The 13,195-nt window shown below is 47.5% G+C and overlaps 2 protein-coding genes across 10 annotated transcripts in view; one reads left to right on the plus strand and one right to left on the minus strand.

Moving 5' to 3' along the window:
- Positions 1 to 13,195, minus strand: part of LOC134933242 (lymphocyte cytosolic protein 2-like) — an 881,523-nt gene that overhangs the window by 121,416 nt on the left and 746,912 nt on the right. For all 8 annotated transcript variants that reach the window (XM_063928300.1, XM_063928301.1, XM_063928302.1 and 5 more), the window contains one exon: positions 607 to 724. In XM_063928300.1, coding sequence (XP_063784370.1) covers positions 607 to 724 — 118 coding nt within the window. The remainder of the gene's footprint in view (positions 1 to 606; positions 725 to 13,195) is intronic.
- Positions 1 to 13,195, plus strand: part of LOC134933241 (aggrecan core protein-like) — a 69,842-nt gene that overhangs the window by 1,222 nt on the left and 55,425 nt on the right. Inside the window, exons 2-3 of one of the 2 annotated variants that reach the window (XR_010179650.1) lie at positions 12,569 to 12,683; positions 12,780 to 12,970. The exons of the other annotated variant lie outside the window; for it this stretch is intronic. The gene's annotated coding sequence lies outside the window, so the exon portion shown is untranslated. The remainder of the gene's footprint in view (positions 1 to 12,568; positions 12,684 to 12,779; positions 12,971 to 13,195) is intronic. 2 annotated transcript variants of the gene reach the window in all.

Here is a 13,195-nt window from a genome sequence, read left to right on the forward strand (position 1 = left end):
AACTCAGGCTTCATTACATCCCGGCCTTGATCTTCATTTATGAGCCTGTGTTACTTGTGTTGAACTTTGGCTTTACCATCATAAGGGAGAAACCATAATCTGCATTGACCATTCTTTTGCAAGTGCAAGTTCCAATATACAAAAGGAACATGCTCTGACGTAACAAGCCAGGTGCGGGGGGTGCATCCCGCACCCGGATTTTAACCTCGGAAGGGGTGACACCAAAGTGCTGGCTCTTCTGCAGTGACAGGAGTCGGGTGCTGCAGTGTGATATTCACCTGCAGCACTCAGCACCTGTCACAGATGAAGAGCCGGCACGCCACTCAGCCCAGTCCCAGAGGCCAGTCAGCATCTCCAGGGATGTTGAACACCCCCTGTGAGGCCACACCCATTTTGTTAGGCCACGCCCCATTTTCAGGTGGCCGAAACTTTGCTGCTGGGGGATAGTGCAGAGTGCGCACCAAGTGTCAACACACCTGGTGACGCCTCTGGGAACATGTGGTACGTAATATGCACATCATAAACAGATATTACAAAGTAGACAGAACAAAACAATGCTATTGTTATAGTGCATAAATCAATTTTCAGAATTAAAACATAACTTACGTATCTGTAATGGGCATAGTGTTGGATCCTGAACTTATATGTTTCATGGTGGGTTTTGGTGATGCTGAAGGAAAGGTGTTTGAATTATAAGGACGGTGAGGATAAACTCTATGGGGACCTGTAGTGTAGAAATAAACACAATCATTAAAAATAAGAATTTACTTACCGATAATTCTATTTCTCGGAGTCCGTAGTGGATGCTGGGGTTCCTGAAAGGACCATGGGGAATAGCGGCTCCGCAGGAGACAGGGCACAAAAAGTAAAGCTTTAGGATCAGGTGGTGTGCACTGGCTCCTCCCCCCATGACCCCCCTCCAAGCCTCAGTTAGGATACTGTGCCCGGACGAGCGTACACAATAAGGAAGGATTTTGAATCATACCAGCCACACCAATCACACTGTACAACCTGTGATCTGAACCCAGTTAACAGTATGATAACAGCGGAGCCTCTGAAAAGATGGCTCACAACAATAATAACCCGATTTTTGTAACTATGTACAAGTAATGCAGATAATCCGCACTTGGGATGGGCGCCCAGCATCCACTACGGACTCCGAGAAATAGAATTATCGGTAAGTAAATTCTTATTTTCTCTATCGTCCTAGTGGATGCTGGGGTTCCTGAAAGGACCATGGGGATTATACCAAAGCTCCCAAACGGGCGGGAGAGTGCGGATGACTCTGCAGCACCGAATGAGAGAACTCCAGGTCCTCCTTAGCCAGGGTATCAAATTTGTAGGATTTTACAAACGTGTTTGCCCCTGACTAAATAGCCGCTCGGCAAAGTTGTAAAGCCGAGACCCCTCGGGCAGCCGCCCAAGATGAGCCCACCTTCCTTGTGGAATGGGCATTTACATATTTTGGCTGTGGCAGGCCTGCCACAGAATGTGCAAGCTGAATTGTATTACACATCCAACTAGCAATAGTCTGCTTAGAAGCAAGAGCACCCAGTTTGTTGGGTGCATACAGGATAACAGCAAGTCAGTTTTCCTGACTCCAGCCGTCCTGGAACCTATACTTTCAGGGCCCTGACAACATCCAGCAACTTGGAGTCCTCCAAGTCCCTAGTAGGCGCAAGGCACCACAATAAGCTGGTTCAGGTGAAACACTGACACCACCTTAGGGAGAGAACTGGGGACGAGTCCGCAGCTCTGCCCTGTCCGAATGGACAAATAGATATGGGCTTTTTTGAGAAAAAACCCACCAATTTGACACTCGCCTGGCCCAGGCCAGAGCCAAGAGCATGGTCACTTTTCATGTGAGATGCTTCAAATCCACAGATTTGACTGGTTTTAAACCAATGTGATTTGAGGAATCCCAGAACTACGTTGAGATTCCACAGTGCCACTGGAGGCACAAAAGGGGGTTGTATATGCAATACTCCCTTGACAAACTTCTGGACTTCAGGAACTGAAGCCAATTCTTTCTGGAAGAAAATCGACAGGGCCGAAATTTGAACCTTAATGGGCCCCAATTTGAGGCCCATAGACACTCCTGTTTGCAGGAAATGCAGGAATCGACCGAGTTGAAATTTCTTCGTGGGGCCTTCCTGGCCTCACACCACGCAACATATTTTCGCCACATGTGGTGATAATGTTGTGCGGTCACCTCCTTCCTGGCTTTGACCAGGGTAGGAATGACCTCTTCCGGAATGCCTTTTTCCCTTAGGATCCGGCGTTCCACCGCCATGCCGTCAAACGCAGCTGCGGTAAGTCTTGGAACAGACATGGTACTTGCTGAAGCAAGTCCCTTCTTAGCGGCAGAGGCCATAAGTCCTCTGTGAGCATCTCTTGAAGTTCCGGGTACCAAGTCCTTCTTGGCCAATCCGGAGCCATGAGTATAGTTCTTACTCCTCAACGTCTTATAATTCTCAGTACCTTAGGTATGAGAAGCAGAGGAGGGAACACATACATACTGGTCACATACCGACTGGTACACCCACGGTGTTACCAGAACGTCCACAGCTATTGCCTGAGGGTCTCTTGACCTGGCGCAATACCTGTCCCGTTTTTTGTTCAGACGGGACGCCATCATGTCCACCTTTGGTATTTCCCAACGGTTCACAATCATGTGGAAAAACTTCCCGATGAAGTTTCCACTCTCCCGGGTGGAGGTCGTGCCTGCTGAGGAAGTCTGCTTCCCAGTTTCCACTCCCGGAATGAAACACTGCTGACAGTGCTATCACATGATTTTCCGCCCAGCGAAAAGTCCTTGCAGTTTTTGCCATTGCCCTCCTGCTTCTTGTGCCGCCCTGTCTGTTTACGTGGGCGACTGCCGTGATGTTTTTCCCACTGGATCAATACCGGCTGACCTTGAAGCAGAGGTCTTGCTAAGCTTAGAGCATTATAAATTTACCCTTAGCTCCAGTATATTTATGTGGAGAAAAGTCTCCAGACTTGATCACACTCCCTGGAAATTTTTTCCTTGAGTGACTGCTCCCCAGCCTCTCGGGCTGGCCTCCGTGGTCACCAGCATCCAATCCTGAATGCCGAATCTGCGGCCCTCTAGAAGATGAGCACTCTGTAACCACCACAGGAGAGACACCCTTGTCCTTGGATATAGGGTTATCCGCTGATGCATCTGAAGATGCGATCCGGACCATTTGTCCAGCAGATCCCACTGAAAAGTTCTTGCGTGAAATCTGCCGAATGGAATTGCTTCGTAGGAAGCCACCATTTTTACCAGGACCCTTGTGCAATGATGCACTGACACTTTTCCTGGTTTTAGGAGGTTCTTGACTAGCTCGGATAACTCCCTGGCTTTCTCTTCCGGGAGAAACACCTTTTTCTGGACTGTGTCCAGAATCATCCCTAGGCACAGCAGACGTGTCGTCAGGATTAGCTGCGATTTTGGAATATTTAGAATCCATCCGTGCTGTTGTAGCAGTATCCGAGATAGTGCTACTCCGACCTCCAACTGTTCCCTGGACTTTGCCCTTATCAGGAGATCGTCCAAGTAAGGGGTAATTAAGACGCCTTTTCTTCGAAGAAGAATCATCATTTCGGCCATTACCTTGGTAAAGACCCGGGGTGCCGTGGACAATCCAAACGGCAGCGTCTGAAACTGACAGTGACAGTTCTATACCACGAACCTGAGGTACCCTTAGTGAGAAGGGCAAATTTGGGACATGGAGGTAAGCATCCCTGATGTCCCGGGACACTATATAGTCCCCTTCTTCCTGGTTCGTTATCACTGCTCTGAGTGACTCCATCTTGATTTGAACCTTTGTAAGTGTTCAAATTTTTTTAGATTTAGAATAGGTCTCACCTAGCCTTCTGGCTTCAGTACCACAATATAGTGTGGAATAATACCCCTTTCCTTGTTGTAGGAGAGGTAATTTGATTATCACCTGCTGGGAATACAGCTTGTGAATTTTTTCCCATACTGCCTCCTTGTCGGAGGGATACCTTGGTAAAGCAGACTTCAGGAGCCTGCGAGGGGGAAACGTTTCGACATTCCAATCTGTACCCCTGGGATACTACTTGTAGGATCCAGGGGTCCTGTACGGTCCCAGCGTCATGCTGAGAGCTTGGCAGAAGCGGTGGAAGGCTTCTGTTCCTGGGAATGGGCTGCCTGCTGCAGTCTTCTTCCCTTTCCTCTATCCCTGGGCAAATATGACTCTTATAGGGACGAAAGGACTGAGGCTGAAAAGACGGTGTCTTTTTCTGCAGAGATGTGACTTAGGGTAAAAACGGTGGATTTTCCAGCAGTTGCCGTGGCCACCAGGTCCGATGGACCGACCCCAAATAACTCCTCTTCCTTTATACGGCAATACACCTTTGTGCCGTTTGGAATCTGCATCACCTGACCACTGTCGTGTCCATAAACATCTTCTGGCAGATATGGACATCGCACTTACTCTTGATGCCAGAGTGCAAATATCCCTCTGTGCATCTCGCATATATAGAAATGCATCCTTTAAATGCTCTATAGTCAATAAAATACTGTCCCTGTCAAGGGTATCAATATTTTTAGTCAGGGAATCCGACCAAGCCACCCCAGCTCTGCACATCCAGGCTGAGGCGATCGCTGGTCGCAGTATAACACCAGTATGTGTGTATATACTTTTATATGATATTTTCCAGCCTCCTGTCAGCTGGCTCCTTGAGGACGGCCCTATCTATAGACGGTACCGCCACTTGTTTTGATAAGCGTGTGAGCGCCTTATCCACCCTAAGGTGTGTTTCCCAACGCGCCCTAACTTCTGGCGGGAAAGGGTATACCGCCAATAATTTTCTATCGGGGGGAACCCACGCATCATCACACACTTCATTTAATTTATCTGATTCAGGAAAAACTACAGGTAGTTTTTTCACATCCCACATAATACCCTCTTTTGTGGTACTTGTAGTATCAGAAATATGTAACACCTCCTTCATTGCCCTTAACGTGTGGCCCTAATAAGGAATACGTTTGTTTATTCACCATCGACACTGGATTCAGTGTCCGTGTCTGTGTCGACCGACTAAGGTAAACGGGCGTTTTAAAACCCCTGACGGTGTTTTTGAGACGTCTGTACCGGTACTAATTGTTTGTCGGCCGTCTCATGTCGTCAACCGACCTTGCAGCGTGTTGACATTATCACGTAATTCCCTAAATAAGCCATCCATTCCGGTGTCGACTCCCTAGAGAGTGACATCACCATTACAGGCAATTGCTCCGCCTCCTCACCAACATCGTCCTCATACATGTCGACACACACGTACCGACACACAGCACACACACAGGGAATGCTCTGATAGAGGACAGGACCCACTAGCCCTTTGGAGAGACAGAGGGAGAGTTTGCCAGCACACACCAAAAAACGCTATAATTATATAGGGACAACCTTATATAAGTGTTTTCCCTTATAGCATCTTTTTATATATTTCTAACGCCAAATTAGTGCCCCCCCTCTCTGTTTTAACCCTGTTTCTGTAGTGCAGTGCAGGGGAGAGCCTGGGAGCCTTCCCTCCAGCCTTTCTGTGAGGGAAAATGGCGCTGTGTGCTGAGGAGATAGGCCCCGCCCCTTTTTCGGCGGGCTCGTCTCCCGCTCTTCAACGGATTCTGGCAGGGGTTAAATATCTCCATATAGCCCCCGGAGGCTATATGTGAGGTATTTTTTGCCAAAAAATAGGTTTACATTGCCTCCCAGGGCGCCCCCCTCCCAGCGCCCTGCACCCTCAGTGACTGCCGTGTGAAGTGTGCTGAGAGCAATGGCGCACAGCTGCAGTGCTGTGCGCTACCTTAAGAAGACTGAGGAGTCTTCTGCCGCCGATTCTGGACCTTCTTCTCTTTTCAGCATCTGCAAGGGGGCCGGCGGCGAGGCTCCGGTGACCATCCAGGCTGTACCTGTGATCGTCCCTCTGGAGCTAATGTCCAGTAGCCAAAGAAGCCAATCCATCCTGCACGCAGGTGAGTTCACTTCTTCTCCCCTAAGTCCCTCGTTGCAGTGATCCTGTTGCCAGCAGGACTCACTGTAAAATAAAAAAACCTAAGCTAAACTTTTCTAAGCAGCTCTTTAGGAGAGCCACCTAGATTGCACCCTTCTCGGCCGGGCACAAAAATCTAACTGAGGCTTGGAGGGGGGTCATGGGGGGAGGAGCCAGTGCACACCACCTGATCCTAAAGCTTTACTTTTTGTGCCCTGTCTCCTGCGGAGCCGCTATTCCCCATGGTCCTTTCAGGAACCCCAGCATCCACTAGGACGATAGAGAAATAATAATATAATAATGCACTACGGTCTGTATTGGGACTGACACAGTAGTGTGACTCTGCACTCCCCCCTCCACGCACACTTCAGACCTGATCGTAGCAGCAAATTTGTTAGCAGTTGGGCAAAACCATGGCCCTCATTCTGAGTTGCACACGCTAAGCCGCCTACTGGGAGTGAATCTTAGCTTCTTAAAATTGCAAACGAAAGATTCGCAATATTGCGATAAGACATCTCTGTGCAGTTTCTGAGTAGCTCGAGACTTACTCTGCCAGTGCGATCAGTTCAGTGCTTGTCGTTTCTGGTTTGACGTCACAAACACACCCAGCGTTCGCCCAGACACTCCTCCGTTTCTCCAGCCACTCCCGCGTTTTTCCCAGAAACAGTAGCGTTTTTTCACACACACACCCATAAAACGGCCTGTTTCCACCCAGAAACACCCACTTCCTGTCAATCACACTACGATCGCCTGAACGAAGAAAAAGCCGTGAGTAAAATACCTAACTTCATAGCAAATTTACTTGGCGCAGTCGCAGTGCGGACATTGCGCATGCGCACTAAGCGGAAAATCGCTGCGATGCGAAGAAAATTACAGAGCGAACAACTCGGAATGACCACCCATGTGCACTGCAGGGGAGGCAGATATAACATGTGCAGAGAGAGTTAGATTTGGGTGGGGTGTGTTCAATCTGCAATCTAATTTGCAGTGTAAAAATAAAGCAGCCAGTATTTACCCTGCACAGAAACAAAATAACCTACACAAATCTAACTCTTTCTGCACGTTATATCTGCCCCCCCCCCCCCCCCTTCCCTGCAGTGCACATGGTTTTGCCCAACTGCTAAAAAAATCCTGCTGCAATCAACTTGGAATTACCCCCCCATGTGCACTGCAGGTGTGGCAGATATAACATTTGCAAAGAGAGTTAGATTTGGGTGGGCTATTTTGTTTCTGTGCAGAGTAAATACTGGCTGCTTTATTTTTACACTTCAATTTAGATTTCAGTTTGAACACACCCCGCCCAAATCTAACTCTCTCTCTGGGGTGATTCAGATCTGATCGCTGCTAGAATTCGCATTGCAAGCGGCGGCTTTTTGCCAAATGCGCACGCACAAAGGCGGATGTGCTCATGTGCCTGGCTCCACGTGCGTCGATTGTGCAGAAATACATACAGAACCGTCGGGGGCGGCGGGGGGGGGGGGGGGGGGGGCAGTGACGGGGGTGTGAAGTTACTTCACTCCCCCCGTCAAACGGCTCCATAGAACTGCAGGCCAATATGGACAAGGTCATCCATATTGGCCTGCATGCACAGCCGACGGGACACCAGCGATGAACGAGCACGGGGCTGCGCATCGTTCATCGCCGGAGCCTCCACACTGCACAATATGAACGTTATCTCGTTCATTAATGAACGAGATCGTTCATATCGTGCAGTCATGTCGGCCAGTGTGTAGGGCCCTTAAGACTTGACTTGTGCAGGATTTGCAAACACTCAGCTCGTGCTTGCTGTGCCTCATGTGCAAGTGATTATTAGCAAATCAAGCACCTGCATCCAATGCAACCATCTATTCTGCTCATTTCACCTCTACCTCTCAGAAATGGTATGCAGTCCCTGCACATGTTCAAAGCACAATCTACATGGTTTTTTTTTTGCTAATAATACATACAGTAACACACAACTGTTATTTGGATGACCCTCTTTCGGTGTTCACATTGCTTTGTGATGACACATAGCTTTCATTTAGCTATCACACTGCATAGTACATCCAAGATACAAAATTTGTATTTTGATATGCCACATACAAGTAATTTTTTTGGTCAGTATCAATTTGTTGTGTGTATCATCTAACAAAATTCACACCAGTAGCGGCTCTTGCCACGGGCAAGCAGTACTTTTGCCCGGGGCACCGCTGTCCCAGGGGTGCTGCCGCCGTGGCAAGAGCCGCTACTAACTAGGATGGCGGCGGGTTTGAAAAGGTCCTCTCCGTGAAGGGAATTTAGACGCGCAGTGAAGTAGCGTCTAGTTTCCCTTCGCGGAGAGGACCTTTCTGTGCAATGCTATGGGAGAGACGTCGTGACGTCTCTCCCATAGATCAGAGGAGCGGCGCCAGCGGCGGAGACAGTGCAGTGGTCGGGAACAGGAACAGGGCTGGTAAGTATTTTTTATACAACTAATGGGGGCACAGCTGCAGGGTGAACAACTATTGGGGCCACAGCTAATGGGGGCACAGCTGCAGGGGCCACAACTAATGGGGGCACAGCTGCAGGGGCCACAACTAATGGGGCACACTAAGGGGGGCACAACTACTGGGGCCACAACTAATGGGGGCACAGCTGCAGGGGGCCATAACAGCTACTGGGTGCACAGCTGCAGGGGGCACAACAGCTACTGGGGGCACAGCTGCAGGGGGCATAATAGCTACTGAGGGCACAGCTGCAGGGGGCACAACAGCTACTGGGGGCACAACAGCTACTGGGGGCACAACAGCTACTGGGGGCACAACAGCTACTGGGGGCACAGCTGCAGGGGGCACAACAGCTACTGGGGGCACAGCTGCAGGGGGCATAACAGCTACTGAGGGCACAGCTGCAGGGGGCACAACAGCTACTGGGGGCACAGCTGCAGGGGGCACAACAGCTACTGGGGGCACAGCTGCAGGGGGCACAACAGCTACTGGGGGCACAGCTGCAGGGGGCACAACAGCTACTGGGGGCACAGCTGCAGGGGGCACAACAGCTACTGGGGGCACAGCTGCAGGGGGCATAACAGCTACTGGGGGAACAGCTGCAGGGGGCATAACAGCTACTGGGGGCACAGCTGCAGGGGGCACAACACAGCTACTGTGGGCACAGCTCTACAGGGTGCCCAACGCTACAGGGGGCAAAACTACAGGGGCAAAACTGACCACGCTCCTTTCCTATGCAGCTACGCCCCCAAATTTTTGCGCGCGCCTTTGGCGCGCACTAACCCTAATTTGCCATCTCAGGGGAGGGGGGGCGCCAAAGGAAACTTTCGCCCTGGGCGCCACAAGGTCTAGAACCAGCCCTGATTCACACCATCATGATCCTTTACTGTAATCATATTATTCCTTTTTCCTGGATCACACATGGATTACAATTGCTCTGTGGCTGGCTGTTTTCAAAGCTAACATTTCAGATGGTTTAAATCTGACACAGAACCAGCGTAATCCATCATCGTCCCAGGTAAAGATTATGGTGTCCCTACTTTACTTAGACAGGTCTTTAATACTGTCCAGTATTCACCCCTTCCATTTAAGCTGGGTTGTTGCCCCTCACAACCAATCACATTCTACTTGGCCTTCATCTACCACCCGAACGTTCAAAATATATTAAATGTGTTTGGTTGCTATGGGCAACATCACAAAGTTACTAGAACATACATCTTTTTTTTTTTTCACGGTAACCCATCAAAATACTGTGAATAAATGTTTTACGGATTGTAAATACAAACATCCCCACGCCTCACTATAATAGGATTAAACATGACATTTTTTTTTTCCATTTTTTGGTCGGATTTAATTTGTAACTCAGAAAATACAATTTGTATAGATCACACAAATGATAAAGGGTGAGGAAGATGCGGGTCAAATTGTAGTTTCTGAGACCAATACTCAAACACAAGAAACAACACCACAAAATGAAGAGCAAGTGTGGCCAAATTCTCAGGGTAACACATCACAGGCAGGGAAAGAAAAGAGAATACGGCAAACCACATTATGCTAGGGGGAGTTGGACATTCTGGTTCCACAAAAACATTTTTCAGAAAATTTGTAATAAGATAACATGGGTGCAGGGAGCAAGAACCGCATCTGGAGAGAAATCACAGTTTTCTCCTTTTTTTAACTGGATTTTGGGGTTGGTCCACCTGCGGTCTGCGTACAGATCTTCGAGGGGTCTGGCCAGTCAGCCCAACTACATATGTTTTTTTTTTTGAGGCAATGAGAAGAATAAATGTAATAAAAAAATTTGAGTTTTTAGTTTGGAATTATACTTTTACTCATACATAGCATACTACAAATTCGTTTTTCCATTTGTCTCATTAATGTATGTTTCGTTACATAGCACACAAAGGGGGAATTTAAAATGTTTGTAATGTCTGTTGGGTGTGTGTGTTTTTTGCTATTACATAGGAACAAACAGACACCCAAATGACTTTTCAAACAAATGTATATCCCCCAAAGAGTAAGCTGTTTATTGAAGCAGCACCTTCTACAAGAGTACCTATGTAATAGTGTTGGTTGCTATAGACAACATCTCATTAAAAAGCATACTCCCATCTTTCTGAATGCAGACAATAGTGTGTTTGAGTGTGGCTCAGTATGAACTTACCATCTCCAGACTTCTTGTGGAGTGCGGACAATTGGCCCAACTGCATTAACGGCATTGGTTATCTCCCTCCAGATTCGGTCCCTGGTGCCTGCACCCATATTTTTGCTGCCAAAATGATTTTTTTCTATGGATTGTGATACCGAAATTGCCAACTCTCTCTTAGTAAAAGGTGGTTGTCGTCTTCTCTTTTGTTTCCCTGCCTGCGGTTCAGAAGCTGAGTCACTATTTTCTGCTTCCTCTTCACTGAGTGGTGCGGTTTCTTGAGTTTGGTTCCTAGGCCCAGTAACTCCCTCACTCGGACCTACATCTTCCTCAGTAGATGGGATCAAATCTGCACTGGGTGCTTCGTCTGGCCCCTCAAACCCTCTTTCCTGCTTTGCTACCAATTGATTGAGCCTAGCTACTACCTGCTGCTGTCTCCTACCGAGTGTCTCACACTCCTCTCTGGCTTTCCTATATTCTGCAGCAATTTGTATTTGACGCTCCATGATGATTGCCAGTGTGTTTCTGTGCCTCTTCCTTTTTATACCTGCGTATGGTATTTTTTTCCCCCTTCACATCTGATGCATACGCAATTTGATTGCATACGCCATAAAAAGGCCTATCCAGTCTGCGGGTGTATGTAGGCATTGGTTGGTATGAAGCAGTATTGGCGTTGTTGTGTTTGCATTGGAAGGTGTTGAGCTTAAGGTAAGAGCTTTTACATTTTTATTTTGAGTCTGTACATGCGTTCCTAAACATTTTTGTGTAGGTATTTTCGCCCATGAAAAAAAACGCACAGCGTCATTCACAGATGTGATAGTTTATCAATTGTTTGTGGCGTTTTGTGTTTGCCCTGTATTGTAGCTTATTCTTAATTGGATGCTAAACTTAGTGTTTTGTGCTTTTAGATAAGTTTGTGGCCTTTTGTCTGTGGCCTTTTTCTGATATATCTGCAGGTAAGCATCTGCTTGTTCACAGGTGTGTTATTGTACTGGGTGTATGTGTGTGGTTCTTATGTGTCTTCTTTTGCCTTTTCATTTCTTCTGAAGGAAGCATCTTTTGTGTTCAGTTTTTTGGCAAAGAAGCCCCTTTTAAGTTTGTGGCCTTTTGCCTGTGGCCTTTTTCTGATATATATCTGCAGGTAAGTATCTGCTTGGTCACACTTCTTGTTTTGGGTTTGTTAGGTTTAATGTTAAGTTTCTGCATGCTACTTGTTTTGTTATATGTTTTTAAAGTAAGAATGTTGCGTAATCATCCACCGATTAATTTGTAACTTTTCTTACTACTTGTGTTCCCAAAGTAGCTATGGATTTCCCCACAGCTGTAAGTGTTTGTTTGTTTTTTTATTTCCTTGGAATTATTAAAGCACTGGTAATATACAGTTTTGTTACTTTGTTTTTACATTCTGTTAACTCTTTGCTCTCAGATGGTTGCAGCTGCATACGTCAATGCTTTAGCCGGCAAACGCCAACCTGCCCTTATCCTCGAAGCCACGGAGCTATAGGCTTCCCCCTCATGTCATCTTAGAAACTCTTTCAATAATAGAGAGTGATCTAGAGAGTGCAACTCGGCATCCTACATCAATTCCATCACTGACACAATTCCTTGCTGTGTTACATTTCTGTGCCTCAGGGTCCTACCAGCATATAGTTGGTGTACTGGTTGGCGTATCACAGGCTGCTTTTTCGAGGATCCTGAGGTGCATCATTTCTGCTTTCCTGAAAAGGACTAAGCAGTTTAGTTTTATGCCATTGGATGTGGGGTCCCTAGCTGTGATGAAGCAGAAATTCCATGAAGGGGAAGTCACTTCCCACATGTTATTGGAGTAGTGGATGGGACACATGTTCCACTTGTGGCACCAACACGTAATGAAGAAATCTTTAGAAACAGAAAACTGTTCCACTCTTTGAATGTGATGGTTGTTTGTGACACATCCCTCCAGATCCTTTCCCTGAATGGCCGGTACCCAGGGAGTGCACATGGTTCTCACATGATTTGGCAATCAAGGATATGGCAAAGATTAAGGACGATGGAAGGGCAAGACACGTGGATATTGGGTGAGTTTGATCTCCATCATGTAGTCAAGGTTAAGTTACGTTGTTTATCACTTGTTGTTAGGAATTCTGAAGTCATATTGTATTTTGGTTTTGCAGGAGATCGTGGATACCCTTGCACCCCCTGGCTCATGACTCCTTACAGCAGACCAACACCAGGGCCACAAACGGAATTCAATTCCGCGTTTACAGCCACTAGGCAGCAGGTGGAGTGGACAATTGGCGTCCTCAAAGGACACTTCCATGTGCTCCACAGCACTGGTGGCGACCTCATGTATTCGCCGGAAATGGTTAGTAAAATTGTGGTCTTGTGTGCGATCCTACACAATATTGCTGTAAGGAGGCGTGTTGACCTACCAGATAAAGAGGTATTGGCCCCAGAGGATGAGGAGCCAGGGGTTGGCCGGACATGGAGGCGGGGGTCAGACGCCCATCAGGGACATGTACTTAGAGCCAAATTAGTCCAACAATACTTCAGGTATGTTTTTTTTTTTTAAACGGAAGCAAATTATTTA

The sequence above is a fragment of the Pseudophryne corroboree genome, chromosome 6 (assembly GCF_028390025.1).
Source record: "Pseudophryne corroboree isolate aPseCor3 chromosome 6, aPseCor3.hap2, whole genome shotgun sequence".
Lineage (NCBI taxonomy): Eukaryota > Metazoa > Chordata > Amphibia > Anura > Myobatrachidae > Pseudophryne > Pseudophryne corroboree.